The 20943-nt window shown below is 40.8% G+C and overlaps 1 protein-coding gene across 1 annotated transcript; it reads left to right on the top strand.

Annotated features, from left to right (window-relative positions):
* Positions 1-580: 580 nt before the first annotated feature.
* RAB32 (RAB32, member RAS oncogene family) lies at positions 581-20691 on the top strand. The gene is made up of 3 exons (XM_065889086.1): positions 581-1053; positions 15790-16067; positions 20187-20691. The coding sequence occupies exons 1-3, from the start codon at positions 804-806 to the stop codon at positions 20331-20333; spliced, it is 675 nt and encodes a 224-aa protein (XP_065745158.1). The 5' UTR covers positions 581-803; the 3' UTR covers positions 20334-20691.
* The last annotated feature ends 252 nt before the right edge of the window (positions 20692-20943 follow it).

The following is a 20943-nucleotide window of genomic DNA, read 5'->3' as shown; positions in this document are numbered from 1 at the left end:
CTCTACCACCGGAACACTTAAAAAGGCTTTTGTGGTTTGCTGAGGAAGTAAAACAAGATCGTTTTGGAGACCTTGTGTCTTCTTCCTCAGACTCACTCGTTCGTTTATACAAAAGCGTTTTCAGTCCTTTGTCGAGTTCAGAGTCATCCGTCCACTCTTTTTACTTCTAAAGTGGGCCGCTGGAGATCAAAGACAATGATCTCCAGGTGTTAAACTCCCTCGTGGCCGAGCCAGGGAAGGAGGCTGATTCCCAGGCCCGCGCCTTCCAGGCTGGGGTCGGCCCCCAGGACAACCACCTGGCACCCCTCCGCGCTCTGCCCCGGGGGCGTTCACCGCCGGCCTCGGAGGCCTGACCTTGAACCGCCTGTGCTCACCGAGGCTCTGGGAACGCTAGCCGTCGGCCCCGGGTTCTCGACTCCCCCGCGGCCAGCAGGGGGCGGCCGAGCTCAGCGCCGCCCCGAGGAGGGGACGCCCGAGGAGAGGAAGTGCCCCGAGTTCTGGGCCGGCCCGCCGGGAGCGCAGGCAGCAGCGTGCAGAGGCCTCCTCACCCAGGTCTCCCTAGCCACGCCAGCCCCCGGCCCTTCCCCCGCCCCGCGCGGGCTGCGAGCGGCGGCGGGTTCCGGGTCCTGTGACCGGTCAGGCGCTGCGGCAGCGCGGCGGGGAGAGCAGCCGGCCTCGGGGAAGTTTCGACGGCCGGCGGGGGCTCCCAGGGCGTCCGGGGAGGGCGCGGCCGGGCGGGGGCCCCGGCGCGTAGCCCGAGCTTGCCGAGAGCGGCCGGCCGGCTGAGCGAGACCGGAGCGCTCATGGCGGGCGGCGGAGCCGGGGACCCGGGCCGGGGGGCGGCCGCCGCCACGGTGCCCGAGACCCGCGAGCACCTCTTCAAGGTGCTGGTCATCGGCGAACTTGGCGTGGGCAAGACCAGCATCATTAAGCGCTACGTCCACCAGCTCTTCTCCCAGCACTACCGGGCCACCATCGGGGTGGACTTCGCTCTCAAGGTCCTCAACTGGGACAGCAGGACGCTGGTGCGCCTGCAGCTGTGGGACATCGCGGGTAAGTGTGTGGCCCGAGCCGCGGACGCGCGGGGACCCCACGGCGGGCAAGAGGCGCCCGCCGGGTTTCCAGCCGTCGGGAGCCAGGGGCCGCTAGTCTGCTTTCGGTCTCCTTTCTTCTTTCTCTGTCCTCTGCCCGAACTCGCCTGCCCGTGTCAGTTTAGAAGAAAGGGACTAAACTACTTAGAAAGATGGAAAGGGATGTGGTCGCGTGGACTCCAGGGGAATCAGGACAGTGGAACAGGCAGTAGTAGTCGAATAATTTAAAAGCAGGACAAGGTAAATAAATGCATAAATGAGTAACCCTGGTTAGATGCCTCAGCTGTGTGTGGAGAGCTGTCTTATTTTTAAGAGATGGAGGGGAGGCCCTGTGCTCTGGCGCTCTCACCTGACCAGAGGTGAGAAGGCCACGGGGGCTTTTCCCGAAGTTTTAACTCTGAATCTTTTTCAAGTTTATTTATTTTATTTTTTTAACATCATTATTGGAGTATAATTGCTTTACAATGGTGTGTTAGTTGCTGCTGTATAACAAAGTGAATCAGCTCTACATATACATATATCCCCATATCTCTTCCCTCTTGCGTCTCCCTCCCACCCTCCCTATCCCACCCCTCTAGGTGGTCACAAAGCACCCAGCTGATCTCCCTGTGCTATGCGGCTGCTTCTCACTAGCTATCTATTTTACTTTTGGTAGTGTATATATGTCCATGCCACTCTCTCACTTCATCCCAGCTTACCCTTCCCCCTCCCCGTGTCCTCAAGTCCATTCTCTAGTAGGTCTGTGTCTTTATTCCCATCTTATCCCCAGGTTTAACTCTGAATCTTGACAAGGAAGAGCGAAGGGAGGGGGCTGGCTCCTCTCATTTGCTTTAACGTTTCACAGGTGAGAACTGAGGTTCAGAGTGGTTGAACGACTTACCCAAAGTGATGTTCCTGGTTAGTGACACAACCAAGACTAGAAACCAGGTTCCTTTTCGGAAGGTTTTTCATCACCCACCTTGGGTCTGAGACACTTCCTTGTGGGCAAAACCCCATTCTTCATATAACGTGCTCTCATCCCTGGGGCAGGCCACCCAGGCGAAGATTTGGGAAAGTTTCTCTTGAAAGCTTATGTTCCTCTTCCCTCCCTAAACCAGCACCTAGCCCCACGCCTGCCTCCCCAACCGCAATATATTATTTCCCTGGCATTTGCTCTCAGTTGTCATTTGGGAGCGTAACATCCCTGCTTGAAGGGTACATACCCTCCTTGCTCTAATGTATGAAAACTTGACCTCTGACTGGTGTGGTGGGTGGGATGTGCACATTGAAAAAGACGTTAACTTTGGGAAAATTTAAATATGGAAGTGGTACCAAGAGTTACCCTGTTCAGTCATCATCCATGTTCAGGTCAGTCTGCATTAGAGCAGTCGGATGGGAGCATATGTTCAGGGTTGGAGAGACCGTCCTTCATCCTCCGCTTGCATAACAGAAGCCTGTAGGTGTGGGCACCCAACTGGTAGCAGAGTCAGGGACACAGGTCTGTCTGCTGGGTAGTGCTCTTGTCATCAACAGCTTATTACATACGAGAAGGTATTGAAGAATTATAACTTACATACTCATTTATTTAAGAACAGGCTTCTCTACTTCGGATATGAGAATAAATAGATGTATGTCACCTCAGAGAAAGGGGGATAATCAGCCTTGGGCTCAGCTCTTTGTTGTTATTTTTGTTGGTTACAGAAAACCAAAAGTTCGTTTGAAAAGTCATCTTTTGAAGCCAGAGGCTTCTTTCGAAACACTTCCTGCTTTTTCATAGAGCACTTATGAATAATAGTATTGCTTCTCGGCAAAGTCATGGATTCTAAAGGTTGCCTTACCATGTGATAGTCATTCTGCAGGAATCTTCAGTGTAGCCGTGAATTTCCATGAAGATGATTTTAAATCCCTGCCTCGGAGGATTGTTGACTTTGCCTTATTCTTCATGTAAAATAATGTGGTATTTAGCGATTAAATTATGCTTGGGTCCTACTGCAGGTAAATAAAAGATTTTTACGGCACAGCTGTGTTTTTAAGCTTCAAGGAAAAAAGCTTATATTTGGAGACTTGGGAAAGCAAAAGCATGAGTAGGAGTTTTCTTCCTCTTTTTTGCCTCTTTTTTCATCCTTCTTGAAGAGATCTATTTTACCAGAAAGGGGACATAGTCAGTCTTTACCAGACTCTGGTATATAGAGGCCTAGATGGAATATCCTTGCACGTTTGCCTAAATCCAAAGCTTGAGCTTTTCCAGGAAGGAAAGCAGACCTTTAAGATCTCCAAAAGGGATTCCATCCAGCAAGTACACACCAGCAATTATCAAGATTAGAGGTAAACTTATGAGATAATTGGAAATTATTAGGCTCATCTTTTAAATAAGGTTTTCAGTGTTAATATGTAAGGAAACTAAGAGCAAAAATATTGTGGCTTTAACTTAAGGTTTAGGGAGCTACATCATTAACTAGGTTTGGTTTGAATATTTGAGCTACTAGTGAATCCTGGCTCATACCATTTGAATTAAGTAGTAATGGTGTAATGAAGGCAAATTGAAGGTCACTCCAAAAAGTTCCCCATGGCTAAACATATTTGCCTTATGTAGTAACAAAGTTGAATCATGTTTAATTCTCAAAGGAGGGAAATAGTCCTTGATGGCAAAATAGTAGGTGGAGCTGGCCACTTGATATGACTAACTTGAGGTGTGGTGTTATTACTATGTAGCTTTTTTGCTGTTGCTTTAGAGATGGGAAAGGTGCTAAAGAAATTATGTCAAGTCTCTATACTTGAAAGCTTTGGCAAGTGTGAGAGGCGGGAGTTATCCAAATGTTTTCTGTAAATGTGGCCAGGCAGTTTAAGCTAAACTCTTCAAATTGAGAACCGTAGTGACTCTTGGGTACAGGCCTTACAAACCCTTATTACATCAAATGAATGTAGCTTTAAAATATAGATGCAATTTAATATAACTTTTGTGTTAGGCAATTGCTGTCTTTTACTTCATATCTGCTTTAAGACTGCTGCTCAATACATACTGAAATATACTAAAATAGTGAAGTCTTTGATAAGATTTTGAAGAGAGGTTACCTAATGCATACTGAATTAGGATGCAGCATCTGACCTTCCTTTTAACATGTATTATAGATGAATTAGTATTTGGCCCACTACTTATTATAAGCCTGTTAGCAACTGTAGAATTTTCCAGGTAGGTTGAATGGCTGGTCGAGGCTAAATCTCTCTTTTTTCTTAAGTTTGTCCATTTAGATCTAATCTAATATAATTCACTCTTCATGTATTCACTGTTTTTGTAGAGGAGGCAGAATTTTATCTCTGCCCTCCTAGAGCTTTCAACTGGGCCTGAGAATTAATGTAAGACAGATTAATAGCAGAAATTTATTTAATATAAGCTTTACGTGACACAGGAGACTTTATAAGGAAAGGAAGACCCCAAAAAGTTCAACCTAGTATAAATGCTTTTATACTAGGTTGAACAAAGAGAGGCAATTGTAGAAAAATAACCAAACTCTATGGGAGGCTAAAGGAAGATAAGAGTTATTTTAACAAGATCTGTTTCTATAGAATTCTCTCAGCTTGACTCCCCCTCTCTGGTGATGAGAATGTTTCCTTCCTTCCGGTATAGGGAGGACATCTTTCACGTGGGAGTCTTATCTCCCCATTTAAGGAAGAAGAAGGGGAGATTAGAGCACCCTTCGTGCACTTGCTGTTTTTCAAGTGCCTTTAGTTCAAATAATTCTTATGCCAAAGTGGCATTTTGTGGGGTGGGCTATTCTGCCACCCTTCACTTTTAAGGATCAAAATTTCTTTATACATATCTGAGTAATACACCTTTGGGCCAATGAACAAATCAGGACCAACGTATTCTGAATTCATGTAAATATTGTTTACCAAAGCATAAAATGCATGCTTGGAAGACGTTATAAATTATATAAACCACAGTTAGATTCACTTTTGTTTTTTGATTCACATCTGAAAATAGACTGTTGATTGTGTCTTTCTTGTTCTCTCTTGCATATTGCCAATTACTATATCTAGTGATCTCTTCTTGTCTTCTTTGATAACCCTCCAACTCTTCATGAGCAAGAGTCTGGAATATTATCTCTGATGCTTTCTTGACCTTCAGAGTATCTGTCAGTCAGGGAGTATTAATATTCAAGTTTTTTTTTCTAAATATGAAGAAGTGGTGCTTTGAGGAATTAGTCTCTTATTTGTAGTCTCTGTCTTAGTACTACAGTAACTGTCTTAGGGCTTATTGGGGGCCGATTGCTTAATAACTCATTTAAAGGAATTAAAGAAAATCCTTATTACATCTGACCCGTACAATCTTGCCATCTTCAGCCTTACTCTGGCTCAATTTCTGTGCTGAATTACAAGCAAAGCCTACTGTCCCATTTTACATCTTCAAATCTTCCTCAGTTCGTGAGTCCTGACACACCTTTGGGTGCCCCAGTATGGACTGTGCTTTCACAATTGCCCAGGCAACAGGAGTTTCAACATAACAACATATTTGTGTTATCGCACATGAAAATTCCCCTGATAATGATATGCCTGTTGCCTTTCCTCCTTTTGAGTATGTTACCATTCTTAGTTGCCTCAATTAGTCCAAGTAAGCTAAAAGGTGCTGAGGTTAGAGGTAGGGACAGCCAAGTGCTGATAAGAAGTACTTGGCTGCCAGCCATTTGCCTAATCATTCTGTTGTTTGAGCTGCATTATAGGCTTTCAGAGACCCCATGGTGTAAATACAGGGAGGTTTGGTAAGTTGACCAAGAAAACACAGGTAATCCACGGCATGGCACCGTACAGAGACAGGACTCATGTCTCTGTCAAATAGCACAGTGGATTTTTGGTTCACTGGATTCAAAACAGTAGCGTTAACTGTTCTCTAAATTTGCAAATGTTCTGGTCATCCCTGTTTTAGAGCATATGACTCATATTTGAATAATTACCGTCTCTTTATGTCATCAATCCAGAATTTCCAGTTCTTATACTTAATTATGAAGCATACTGCTTCCAAAGCAGACACTTTTTGATTGGCTGCATCACTTTATTTTGTACATTTTGAAAGACTGTTTCTAAACTGTGGACTTCTCTGAAGTTAACAAAGCTCTTTTATTGGTATATGGTTGCCGAGCACACCCTGGAAAAGCAAGGTAACAGTTACAGATATTTGTCAGGTCTACTCTGATCTCATGGATTGAGCCTGAATGCCATGTGTTATTCCAGGGCTGCAATGTTATTTTCAGATATATTTTAGGAGAAATTTGATCGGTCATGTATATGTTATCCTGACCTTCCAACTTTCTTAAGCTTTTGATATATAAATTTTAATGATTCTTATTCCCTTTTAAATTGTACTCAAGATTTTGTTTTTATTCAAGTGTGATGAGACCAACACATCAGGAGACAATTGCCATTGAAAGAAATAGTTTGTTACTCATAGTTCCCAAGAGGAGGGACCATGCCACACCATGCAGGACCGTGTAGGGAAGCACCAGGGTCATTCAGGAGGCAGAAGGAGCTCGGAGAAAGCAAAGCAAGGGCTGAGCCTTTACTGTGGTTTTTGCAGGAAGGAAAGGACAAGGCAGTGTAGGCAGGCTGAGCAAGCTTAGGATTGGATAGTTTGAGAGACTGAGTTTGTTCTGGGCTATAGGGATGGTCCCTAGTTGTCTAGTACCTGGCCATGGGGTGATTCAGGGCAGGAGGATAATGTCCTGGACTGCAGGAGCCTGGAAAAAGAAAGTGGGTAGAGGATAAGGACTCAGGATTGGTTGGTTTGCATATCAAAGACATGCTCTCAGCAAGTTGTTTGCTCTCTCTAAGAACTAGCTAACCCTAAGAGGGGCAGTCCCTCCCCTGGTCCGCAAGGCCCCAAGATGTCAAAGCATCCTAAAATATAGAAAATAAAAAACCTGATTAATACATATTTCTAAGCACTTATTAAAATAGATTGAGAGATGAGAGAAAGTACTCTTCCAAAGAAGAAAACTTTGAAGGCCTTTGACTTGGAGGCCAAGAATAGCGTATCCTCAAAATAGTGAGGATTTCACATTTAATCAACACTTAAGTAATAGAGAGTGGGCTAAGTTGACAAGTTTAAGTTGTATTATGGTTGTAGAGATCTTCTCTTGGATGGTGAAAAAAGTGCTGACATATGTGGGGAGATTTCTGAAGGGTGAGACAAACGATCAAGAAAAAGTTGCTTTAGAATTCTACTCAATTACATTTTCAAAAGAGCTTTTTGCACTTTTTGCAATCAATGCCAGAAACATACGATTTCTTCACTCTTATTTTGAGAGAGACAAACCGCATAAAAATAAATGGATAGCAGGACTTTAGTTTAAGGCTCTCTGTTGGTCTTTCCAATTGACAGATGATCTTACGTTCTCTTCTTCCCCCTTCTTTTCACTCACTTCTACCCAGATATTTTCCTTAAGCATCTCCCGTAGTGATTTTTGATTGCTTTGAAGTTAAGCTGAATATATTGGGGTTTTTAGTGTGATTAGATGGTACCTCCTCCGTCAGACTCATCTGAGGTGCCTAAAATGCAGATGCCTTAGCATCAGCTCTAAGCAGAATTGGCTTCGTCTGTCAGACATCCCCAAACATCATGGTTTAACAAGAGAGAAGTCTCTCACCTACTAAGTCTGTAGTTGAGCAGTCCATGGCTGGTGAACAGAACCATTCATTCTTCCTGGACCAAAGCTGACATTTCACCACTCAGCTGTTCCCTGGCCATATTCTTTGTCTTTGTGGTCCAGTCAGACACACATGCCTTGCTGCAAGGGCAGCTAGAAAACCAGGGCTTTTTCTGTTTGTTTTTAAATTGGACACATTGCTTTCCCAAATAAAATTCTGTGAAGGGATATCGGAGAGGCAACTAGCGATCCTCCATGCTTACCAAATCAGAATTCCTAGAGGTAGGGCCTGGAAATGTGTGATTGGCCAAGCACCATGGGTAGTCTGATTTATACTGAAGTTGAGAGCAGTTGTTCTGTCCTGGCTCTGCTGCATGCTGCCAACAGACTTGCCCTCCCACTGCGCTCCACGGAGCAGGCCTGCTGTTCCCCGGGCTCCTTCACACTCACCTTCCCTGACCCCTACGCTCCTGTCTGTTTCATATCACCTGCTCCTCAAGAGGTGATGTAAGGAGACGAGAAATTACAGGACAGAGGTGGCACATGTCTTGCTCTCATTTAATGCTTAAGAAAGGAAAAAGCCGATACCTCAAACTTCTAAAACTATTATGACTTTGGACACAAACCAAAAAGATATTTTGATTTTTTTTCCCTTCCTTTAAATTGATTAAAGTCAGGTGTTATTTTCATAGTCACCACAGAAGATGTAAATAGTTGAATAAAAACAGACCTTACACTGGGACCTAAATACCACAGAAGGCTGCTCATTTCAAATTAGCAAAAAGAAAAATCCAGACTCTGAACTGGCGTGTATTTGGGAATAGGTAACTTTGAAGACTACTTAGTGATACTGCTACCATCTCAAAAGGAGTTTGTGTTCCTTTTAGTTTAGGTATTTAGAATTTTTTTCTTTATTCAGTTTTGTTACTCTTTTGCTTGACAGAATGTGGTATGAGCAAAAATGGTGCTTTGTACTACATGATTTAAATGGCAGCTTTGCCTCTTCCCCTGTAAAGCTTATTTTTCCAAGTGGAAATATATTTCCAAATGTAAGGATAGAATCCCAGAGTTAGGAAATTTTGGTATTTGACCCTCTCACATAATAACAGTTAACATTTATTAAAGGCTGTTTTATAGTCACTGTCATTCGGTTTACTTTTATTCTCATTTATACTTATGATAATCTGGAGAAATGAGAATGATTCTCGGTTTACAGTTGAGTAAACTGAGACTCAGGAAGATTAAGGGATTTTCCTGAGGTCTGTACACTTGTAACTTGCGGAGTTAGGGCATGGATCCAGATATTTTTCATTCCAGAGGTTTCATTGTCATGTTATATTATCTCCCTCTCATCTACACATGATAAAAAGGAAAACCAGACAAATGAATGGTATTGTGTAAAATCATGTGACTCCCTTTACCTTCTTCATGGTACAATATTAAAATATGAAATTCAGTACATATCAAATCCAAACTCATGTGGTGCTAATTTGATGCATTAGCTTTTAGACTTGTTTTATCTGTGGAGAATACAGCCACTTGTTGTGTGGAAAATTGCATAAGCCAGTCGGGGGGAAATGGGCAACTAGCAATATGGTCTCTTTTTAGTTACATTGTTTTATTGGTCAGTATTATGGTAGTTCTTTAATGTAAGAAAGTGTTTTTTTCTTCTAACAATACCTATAGTTTTAGCATGTTAGATATTTAAGTGTAATGCTGGGGCACGTTTATAAGGGCTTTATAAAGTAGTAGTATAATGAGTCATTAACTAGATGCCCTAAAAAATAACAAAAACCTATGTGACTACAAATTGTAACCTCTTACATATAAAACCCAAGACCCATTATGGCATCACATTATTACTTGTATCAAGCTGTAAAAATTTTTAGTGGATAGATAATTATCCTTCTAGAACCAATGACTGGACTTAAATTAAATTTTGACTGGGTCTTGATCTATTACCCACCACCCACACAAGCTTGTTAGAAGCGCTTCATCTCTGAAATGCACACTGAATTTTAAGGATTTGTTTTTAAAGGACTTTATATGCACTAACTAGAAACTATACATTTTCTCCCAGTCACCTTGAGCAAGAATATGTAGCTCAATAATTCTTAGTAGGTGGGAAAACATAAGCATTTGTACTTGAAAAGCTAAGCACTAATTGTCCTGTTGCTCAGATTTATTTTTCATTGTGTAATTTATATTTTGAGTTTCAAATAACATTAAGAGACATTTAGGGCTTCCCTGGTGGCGCAGTGGTTGAGAGCCCGCCTACCAATACAGGGGACGTGGGTTCGAGCCCTGGTCCGGGAAGATCCCACATGCCGCGGAGCAACTAAGCCCGTGCGCCACAACTACTGAGCCTGTGCTCTAGAGCCCGTGAGCCGCAACTACTGAGCCCGAGTGCTGCAGTTACTGAAGCCCGCGTGTCTAGAGCCCGTACTCCGCAGCAAGAGCAGCCACTGCAGTGAGAGGCCCACGCAACGCAAGGAAGAGTAGCTCCCACTCGCCGTAACTAGAGAAAGCCCACGAGCAGCAACAAAGACCCAACTCAGCCAAAAATAAATAAATAAATTTAAAAAAAAAAAAAAAAAAAGAGACATTTAGATTATCTATCAAATGGGGGCATGAACATAAAATATTGAGACAAACGTTTAAAAAAATAAAACCAGGGATTAAAATCATAAGAGAAAGCATCTCTGGCGTGTGTTTCTGATAGCAGTTCAAAATGCAGTACTTTTCAAATCAGAGAGGAAATACTTCCCTTTTGAAAATTTGCATGCGCTATAAAGAGATAAGGTACACTGTTTTGTGGGGTTTTTTTCCTTGATTGGAATATGTATTCCTGGAAATGTATTAAATTATCTCAACTCCTTTTCAAAGCCATTAGTGTTGGATACTCCAAATACTAGATAAGCATTTTAATCCTTTTGCCAGCATATATACCTTACAGGTCATCCATTTCAGTATGTACAAAGTCGTGCATTTTTAAATGTCTTCGAGCCTAGATGACTAGCACTGTGCTCTTTTTTTCCCTTTCTCATTGCCAAGCTATCTAGCTATAATCAGGGTTCCTTCTTCTAGAGAAGGAAGTAACACATCCTTTTAAAGGATAACGCATTTCAGAGCCATTTGGAATATTCAGGCAATGTGTCCACAGCAGTATGGATGAAAAACCCTGTCCCTAGAATCAGCATAACTAATGCAGTCAGCAGTGGGGCACTTCCTTATCTGCTGTGGTAAAGCACTAGGGGACATAGAGCAAGGCTGTAACTTTTGTAGCAGGGCTGTGCTGTCCTTACAGAAGGTCACTCCCAGGCTCATCGTACCTTGAATCTATTTGGAAGCACAGGGCCATGTGGAGCAATATATACTCCAGAAAATACTTGGGTAACAGATCAGACAGTACATTTGATAACAAGTCAACCTAAGAAATTTGAGTAATGTCATCTCCCTGGGATTTTATTTTCTCATCTATAAAATAAGAGAGGTTGGACTAGATGATCTGGAGTGTCATCTTCCAGTTACAGTATTGTCCGTTACAGTGTTTTGTCGGGAAAGCGTAAAGTGGTCCCTCCCGTTCCCGTAAGAGAAGATTACAGCTCTGGTCACAGAAGGTGGTGTTGCTTAGCATTCTCCCCACCCTGTCTGAACTACTTCTGCAGACCTAGTGAGAGGGAGGTCTCCCAGGTTCTGCTGAGTTTCCATATTGCTATACGCTTTAACTCTATACACACACGCCATGAAACAAAACACGTGCAGCTGTCTTTACATTTAATAACTCTAGACTTCTCCTTCTACCCAGTCCGCTCCCGTCACAGGGCACAATCCAGGAGCATTCAGCATGGCAGAAATCTCCTGCTTTTATATATGTATTTCCGGAAAGTAGAATCCTAGAATAATAAAGATTTCTCAGGCTAAACTTAAAATGGTTGATTGGCTGCCCCCTCAGAGTATTTTTTATTTTCTTTTCTAAAATTAAAAAAAAAATCTAAGAGTTTATGGAATTCTAATGCAATTCTAGTTTGGATGTGAAAGTCTTTCCCATTAGTTTGATCCTTAGCCCTTCTTTGAACCTAGGAAGGGCTGACTTCTGATGTGCTGTGAAAGGGGGAGTAGGAGAATTCGTGTTTCTCCTGAGGATGACTCAGAGCTACTGGGAAACTGCCTCGAGCAGTTAACTTGGCTTTGACTAGGCTGGCCATCCCCATGGGCGTGCAACCTGAAAGTCACAGCATGGAAATAAAGTTTATGAAGATACTGTATTTCCATGATGAGTTAGCATTTGAATGGCATTTCTTGATAATGTATCTTTCAAGAAAGACTCACCTCAATGAATAACATCCCCTTGTTTGATACCATAATATGCTCTTTGTATCCCTGATTATACCCAACACATCATGGTATCATTTTGTCTGTTTCCTCAAATAGACTGTGAGATCCTGAAGGTCATATTCACTGTTTCATTATTTTCATCAGTGTCTAGCACAGTGCCTGGTACATAGGAGGAACCTAATACATATTTTTTAGTTGAGATCAGATCTAGATAGAAGAGAGAAAAATATATTTGGGAGTTGTACCAGCCAAGATAGACTAGGTTATGTTGGGGGGGGTCAACAACATTAAAATGATGATTTCTCGTGCTTTTTACTTGTCCACAGTGGGGAACAGAGGTGGGAGGGATGGTGAGGAACGTGAGGAGGATTTTTCACTGGAGCCACTTGAAGACCCAGGCTAACAGAGGCCCTACCATCTCAAAATTGGGGTTCAGCCTTGCTGCTGCAGGACAAGGGACACTTCTGTTCACATTTCATCGGCCAGGACTAGTCCACGGACACAACTGATCTAGTGGGGTCAGAACAGTGTGCTCCTCCGTGTGTTTAGAAGTGGAGGAGGATGGAATATTCATGAACATCAGTTTTGTTTTCCACTGGAATCCTTTGTTTTAGACAATAATAAAGGAATAGCTAAAATTACCCAAAGATACAGGATGCAACTCATACTCTAGTAGCAAAGTTTACTTTACTTTCCAGTTTAACAACTGAAAGAGCTTAGCAAATCTGTGCATTTAAACCTTTAAAACAGCATAGTTAAATCTAGGTTTCACCTTGTTAGGTTTCTGGAGAAAAACCTTTAATTTTATGTTAAGATTATTATTTTAAATGAAGTCATCTTATCTTCTCCACTCCCTACTTAATTTTTTACTTGTTTTTACCAGTTTGAGAATATCTCTGAAGCATTAATGGATTACTGTTGAATTTTAAAAAAGAGATTATGAACTCAGTAGAATAGGAAGTATATTTTATTATTCTTTTGGAGAATAAGCCAAATGCATGGACTTGGCCTTGTGGTGCTAGGCCATGATCCCCATTGCTTTCTAGATTTGGTGATTGCAGAATCTTTAGAAAATCATTTTAGCATTATATTTATGATATAGAAACCTAAAACATCAGAAGTGAGAGCTGGGTGGGACTTTGATGACCCCTAAAGATCTCTAAAGACAATTGGCTGATTTAGGCAGAGAAAGTTATTTCCTGGGGTAACTTGACTGTTGGGCGCTTGCTATCCGATTCTCTAGTACAGTTGTGCTTTCCTCAAGTTCATTTTCCTCTGCAGGCTCTTTTCACCACTGCAAGGCACAACACATAACTAGCTAACAGTTTAAGGCTTTGCCATGTGTAATCAGCACGATTTACAAAAGGATACTCAGGCTTTCATCGTGCAATACATTTATTGAGCACTTAATGATAATTCTTAGCTAATAGTTATTCAGTGTTTACTATGATGTGGCTTTTTACACTCTGAACTTGAAGTATAACCTACATGCAGAGACCTTAAGTGTATACCTTCATGAATTTTTATATACCACTTCCAGTTCAAGGTATAGACTGTTCCTAACCCCCTAGAACAGAAATCATTAAATTTTTTTCTGTAAACTTCCTGATAGCAATCATTCTAGGTTTTGTGAGCCATTTACTCTCTGTTGCAACTATGCAACTCTGCCATTATAGAGTGAAAACAGGCATATAATACATGAACGGATGAGGATGGCTATTCTCTAGAATTTTATTTAGCTGGATTTGGCCATGAGCTATAGTTTGCCTAAATACATCCAGGCAGGCAGTTTACATTTAACCCTTCCTTTAACCATATGAGGTAGGTATTATTTTTTATAACTTTATTGTTGTATAGTTAACATACAGTACACTGTACAATTTTATAAGTTTTGACATATGTATACCCTTTTGAAACATCACTGTAATCAAGATTGCAAATATTTTCATCACCTGAAAGCTATCTGCTCTAATAGCTCTTTTGTAATCCATCCTCCTGCCTTGCCCAAGGCAATCATTGATCTGCTTTCTCTTACTGCATCACTATAGTTTCTGATTTTTTAGAATTTGATATAAAGGGACTCATAGTATTACCTATTCTCTCCTTGGTCTGGCTTTTTTGACTCAGCATAATTATTTTGAGATTCATCCATGCTGTTACTTGTATCCATAGTTCCTTTCCTTTCTATTGTTGAGTTGTATCCCATTGTATGGGTATACCATAGTCTATTCATTAGTATGTAAATAGACATTTGGGTTGCTTCCAGTTTGGGGCTATTAAAAATAAAGCTGCTGTGAGCATTCATGAACATGCCTTTTTATAGACGTGTGTTTTTTCATTTTGTTTGCAAATACCTAGGAATGGAATGGGTTTGTTGTATGGTAGGTATATGTTTACATTTTTAAGAAAGTATCAAATTGTTTCCCAACTATTTTAAAGTATTATTCTTACCAGCAGTATATGAGAGCTCCAGTTGTTCCACATCTTCACCAACACTTGGTATAGTTAGACTTTTTAATTATAGCCATTGTTGTGGGAATAAAGGATCAGCTCATTGTGGTTTAAATTTGCGTTTCCCCAATGGTTAATAATTTTGAGCATAATTTCTTATGCTTATTTATCATCATATAAATTCTTCGGTAAACTGTTCCAATCTTTTGCTTACTTTATTAAATTTTTTTAATCTTACTTTGGAGTTTTGAGAGCTCTTTATATTCTGAGTACGAATTTTTAAAATCAGATATAGGATCTGTATTTTTTTTCTCCCAGTTTGTGCCTTCACTTTTCATTTGCTTAACAGTGTAATTGGCACTGTTTTGATTTGTCACATATGGTGATGTTAGAAAGCACACGCTCTGCTGCTGAGGGAGCTTCGAATCCTGGCTCTGAAACCTAAGGAAATGGGATATTCTAAGCCACAAGGTCCTCCTCAAAAATGCCTTGCCACATACATTTCTGGTTTTCTTATGTTTTAACAAGAAAGTTAATATGAATACAGACTTGAATATGCTTTACCATGGTTGGTAAAAAGAAATATTTGAAGGGATTTATAGGTGATTCTATGAACAAAACAAAAGCCACTAGAGCTTAATAGCTCTTTATAACTTCTGGATTTCTGTACGTTTACTAGTTTGGCACCCCACCCTCTATTCCAAATTAAAGGGGAAAACCATAAAATAGTGGGTTTGCATGTCTGCCTTCTTAGAGGAGAGCAGTCTTGCATTTTGAATCGAAAGCGGGTTTGGCTGGAGATGTGAAGGAAAGAGGAGTTAAGAACATGAGTTCCTTTATCTCATGTTCAGTCCTAATCTTTTTGACTAGCATTTTACCCACCACACTTATCTCCTTCCTGCAAGTCTTATTTTCTTCTATTCTTGTCTCTTCCCCCCACTCCCAACTTTCTTTTTTCCTTTAGTACCTCTCTTCTCTTAGACCAAGAAGAGTGGAGGGGGAAATGATGGACTCTGTAGCTTTACGAACTGTCATCTCGGGTGTTTATGGAGAACGTGGGGTACATGCACAGAACATAAAACTGGGTAACTGTGTACTCGGACCACATGATCAGCCGCTTCTGCTTTGTGGTTTGTGGTTCTGTGTGTATGTCCTCAATCCTACCAGTTTATGGTGCTATGGAATGACAGATATGTGTTTATAGCATTATTCTTAGGGTCAAAAGGATTATAACTAAATATCGCTTCTGTCCGAAGTATAAGTTTTTAACCTCTTATTATACTTATTTCTAGGACAGGAGCGGTTTGGCAACATGACCCGAGTATATTACAAAGAAGCTGTTGGTGCTTTCATTGTCTTTGATATATCGAGAGGTTCCACGTTTGAAGCCGTTTTAAAATGGAAAAATGATCTGGATAGTAAAGTCCATCTTCCAAACGGCAACCCTATTCCTGCTGTCCTCTTAGCTAACAAATGTGACCAGAAAAAAGACAGTGGCCAGAATACTCCCCAGATGGACCAGTTTTGCAAAGAACATGGCTTCACTGGATGGTTTGAAACCTCTGCAAAGGTGAGGTCTGCTGTGCGTTTGTTATCTGCTCTGCTGTTAATTCGTAAATCTGACCTGTAACTTTCAAGTACAGGTTGGAAACCTAGTAAAAGGTGAAGCGTAGCATGGATATGTTATAGCTTCTTTCACTCAGCAGCAGGAATGCTTTCAGAATTGGCTAGTGGAGAGGTGAATAGAAGGGCAGATTTTACATTAAAATAAAAATGACTATTATTAGAGCAAAGAACAAATGACATTTTCTATGAGTTTGAGTCCTTAAATGAAGTACTTTTCATGTACCTGGAATTTGTGGGGTATGAAGTATATTGTCAAGCACAACTATTTTTGAGTTTTATAGAAGGCTTAGTAAAACTTAGGGACATAGTTGTCCCTAGTGAAGATGTAAGTCATGTGCAGGACTAACAGACATTGAAAAGGTCAGAGAGAAGATGTATTCAGATGATGTTTGAAGAGTTTTAGATCAAATGTGTAGGAAAATTTGAACAAGAGGAAATTATCAACATTTGTGACATACTTCTTCATGAATAGTAGAGTGAGAATTTTTTCTTTCAGCCATTATGGGAAGCTGGATAAAATGTTTTTTGAAGAAAAACAAAAACACGTTGGCTGTTGAAAATCTTAACAGTCTAAATATACACGAAAGCAAAGATGACAATACCAAGCACAAAATATTGTGCTGGAGCGGGCTTATATGCACTGGAAGTTTCACTTTAGAGGTCCAATAACAATCAGACATGAGAGGGTGATGAATTCTTAGCAAAATTCTGTGATGGCAAACTCAAAACCATGAATTTGATATAATCTTAACACAGTTCCAGCTTTTAGTATGCCTTCTGTGAATTTCTTGTATATATCAAAAAAAAAAGTGCATTGTTTCTCCAAATGACCTACTTACTTATTACCAGGTTACTTTTAGCTTTACCAGAAACCCATCCTAAAAGTGGAAGATTATTTGCTGCCACTGATGATCAGAATAATGAAAGCAAAGCTATGGGAGACTACACAAAAAGTGCTCTGAAAATACTGTGATGGTGGGGTCATTGGAAAAAATAGTGTCTGCTGAAGACAGAAGTGTTTACTCCTAAGCTAAAGGCTATTTGTTTAAACAAATATATTCTAGTATCTTAAAATTTAGTTTCATAAATAAAAAGTAGTAGTGGAAGAGAGATGGAGACCAGAGTTGCTGCATGAGCACTTAGCCAAACAGGAAGGAAGAGATTGCAGAAGGCAAGGCTTTTTATAGAGACACTTGTTTTGGAAGCCATGCCCTCTGTCTGCTCTCTGCACCTGTGGGGATTTGCTTTACTTCCCAGCTTTGTTAGAAAAAAATTAGTGGTATGTGTAAGTGTTTATTAGAGCGTGAGATTTGGTGGAGAAGATGAATATATTACAGATAAAATTTCCTCTTCTGGTTTTATTTGAATTAATCATTTAGGTAATAAATCTAAATTTCTCCCCAGAGTCTAGAAGGAAGATTCATAAACAATAGTATCGTGTGGCCTGTCACCTGAGACTGTATAAGTCATCAGCTTCATGATATCTATGGACAGGGTTACATGTAGAGGTGAAAAGAGAAACATTCATATGTTCTGTGCCTTCCTACGAATATATTAGAAACAGCTACTGCAAAATTTCCTTAGTGGTAAACCAGGAGTATTTCAAGAGAGTAACAGTAATATAAAATTTTTGTTAAAAATTTTAGTCAAGGCTTAAAGTACTGCCCAAGTGTCACTAATACCTATGCTTCTGAGCTGGCCAGCAGCTAACTTCAAATCTGATTTTCTGCTAGAATACCAGTGATCTGAATTCTGATACAAACACAGCCAAAAGGCAAGTTTGAATTCATGAGCTTCATCTTTTCACCTTTATGGAAAATAATGGATTTCCAATATGAGAATGTGTGACTAATTACAATGTGGGACTTTCTGTTCCTAATCAATAACAATTAAATGCAATAAGAGAAGATTATAATTATTTGGTATAATGGGGATGGTGGGGACTGAGGGACATTTGGGCATTTAAAGATCAATACTTTAATTAAAGTTAATGCTTATCTTGGGAGTGGAGGTAAAAAAAAGTTTGTGTTGGTGCTAGAAAAGATACCTGAATAAATAGCAGAGGTCTTGCAGAGTTCTCACTCTCTGAGAAAGGTATAACAAATAAGGGAGAAGGCTAGAATGAACCTCGCGGTATCGGATTGGAATTGGAAAAGTCAATATATATGTATATATATACACACACACATATATAAATTCTGCATTAATGTGTATATGTATATACACACACATGTACACATACGTATATGTGTAAACAGCTAAACATAGAAGCAGATACCAATATGTGTATGGATACATACATATTTACTAGGTGTGTCTGCTGAAGAGGATTAGAAGCAATGACAGCACAGAACCAGTGAGCTTTGCAAGTCCTTAGAATGTGGTTTTTAAATACTGTTATCCAATAAAAAGAACTGAGTCTCCCTGGAGAAATGACTGATTTCAGGACTAGTAGGACAAGGACAGTAAAGATGTGCCTGAGATATTTTGTGGTGCCGGAAGCTAAGGAAACGCTCACCAAGTGATGGAGATGCGTCAAAAAGACCCAGGAGCCTGCTTATAGGAGCTCCAAAACCTAAGACAATTGGAGCAACAAAATAATTATTGTAATGGACTTAATACACAAAATAAAATAATAATCCATGATATGAAAAAACAAATGAATAAATGGGAGAGAAGAGAAAGCTCTTCCTAACAGTAGAATTCCAAATCATAAATGGAGAAGGAATGATGGAAATAGAAAGTCACCATTAAACACAACAGTAATAATTGTTCTAGGGAAAAATTAATTGATACCACAATGAGTAGGGAAAGGTATGGTGAAAAACAGGATATTTACATATTTGTATTGAGGACAAAGTGAAAAATAGTAGCTCTTCAGTGGAGAAACCTGGCAGACATGACTTCAAGCAAGTATGCCTCCTCATACACTGAAGAGGGCACATCATGTATGTCTTATTCCTGCCAACAATGCGTGACTTGAATTTAATGATAAGGAAACATCAGACAGATCCAAACTGAGGGATAGTCTCTGGCCAGGACTCTCCAAGAGTGTCAAGGTCATGAAAGGCAAGGAGACTGAGGACCTGTTCCAGATTCAAGGAGACCAAGGGGACAGATTGCGAAATGCATCTGATGCTCACCTGCATCAGAAACAGGATGGTGAGACAGCTGATGAAATTCGAACAGGGTTGATAGAGTAATGCTGGCACAGTTCTGTCATCTAATTTCTGGATTTTGATAGTTATACTCTGGTTACCTAAGATGTTAATGTCTGAGGAATATGGGTGAAGAACATATAGGAATTTTTACTACTTTTACAACGTTTCTGTAAATCTGAAATTATTTTAAAAGGAAAAGTTAAATACTTTTAAAAAGAAGCACAGTTTTTGCTATATGTTACATATCATATATTTAATGACAGCTTATGAATCAGTCACACAAACGTTGTGATAGCTGGTGATTCCTTAGAGCATCCTTAACGGGCATCACACCCACAACATTGTTTTTTATCTCTGTGCTTTCATTTATGTGGCTGGCAACTTGCAGCAGGATGAAGACTCATTTACCTTGGAGATAGTTCATTGGACCTCAGTGGCAAAAGTTTAAAACATTAAAAAACAGAACATAAGGGCTTCCCTGGTGGCGCAGTGGTTGAGAGTCCGCCTGCCGATGCAGGGGACACGGGTTCGTGCCCCGGTCTGGGAAGATCCCACATGCCATGGAGTGGCTGGGCCCGTGAGCCATGGCCGCTGAGCCTGCGCGTCCGGAGCCTGTGCTCCGCAGCGGGAGAGGCCACAGCAGTGAGAGGCCCGCGTACCACACACACACAAAAAAACGAGAATATCAGAAAGAGTGATCCTTTGTAAAAAGAAGAGTGTCTCAGTCACATTACTCAGTAACGTTGAACTCTTAGCAAACACTTCAGTATTGGAGCAGGAGATGGAGCTGGCGTACTTATAATGCCCCCTCTGACCAACTTTCCTAGTTCCTGGTAATACTCTAATGCTTTCCTCTAAGAATATTGATCGTGAGAATTGATCCTGGTTGTTTCGCACTACAGGATAACATAAACATAGATGAAGCATCCCGGTTCCTAGTGGAGAACATTCTTGCCAACCACCAAAGCTTCCCTAATGAGGAAAACGACGGCAGAATTAAACTGGATGAGGAGACCGTGAAAAAAGAGAACAAATCCCAGTGTTGCTGACTCAGCGTCTGCTTCTCTCCTGTGGATGCAGCCTGATTCGGTTGGAAGCAAATTCCTGAGACGGGATCATGGATGGTGGATATGCTGCTCTGTGAATCTTCAGGGCTGTGCCTTAAAATAACAAGGATGGCACCCCTGGGAGCCTGTGATGAAAGGGGACACTGGTGAAGGAGTCCTGCCAGTGGCTCTGCCCCTTCACTTGTGAACACTTAGGCTTCGGTTGTTGTTGCCATCATATTCAGGATAATGTTTATGTTCTTTTTAACATCTTTTAAAATGACAGTTCTTCAGGATTTGTTAAGACTTGGAAGTTGTGGCTTTCATTGTGAACACTGGGCTGGTAATAAACTTTCCCTGCCGCCTCACTGTAGTTTCATGAGTCTGTATTTTTGTCTCCTGTATCCTATCCTCAAGTTCGAGGGAGGCTTTTAGACCCTCTTAGCCACAGAAAGCTGGAAGTTTCTGTTTAGCAATTTATTTTTCTAGTCAAAACTTTGGTACTTCATGTAAAATTGTTATCCTTAAATATTGTGATTTAACTAGTCCTGGCTAGTGTGACGTGGTTATTCCCCTTAAATACATTAAAATCCCCTTCCTAATGACTCAGGAA

This window comes from Phocoena phocoena, chromosome 12, assembly GCF_963924675.1.
Source record: "Phocoena phocoena chromosome 12, mPhoPho1.1, whole genome shotgun sequence".
Lineage (NCBI taxonomy): Eukaryota > Metazoa > Chordata > Mammalia > Artiodactyla > Phocoenidae > Phocoena > Phocoena phocoena.
Note: the sequence above shows the minus strand (reverse complement) of the source record. Positions and strands in the feature narration are given on the sequence as shown.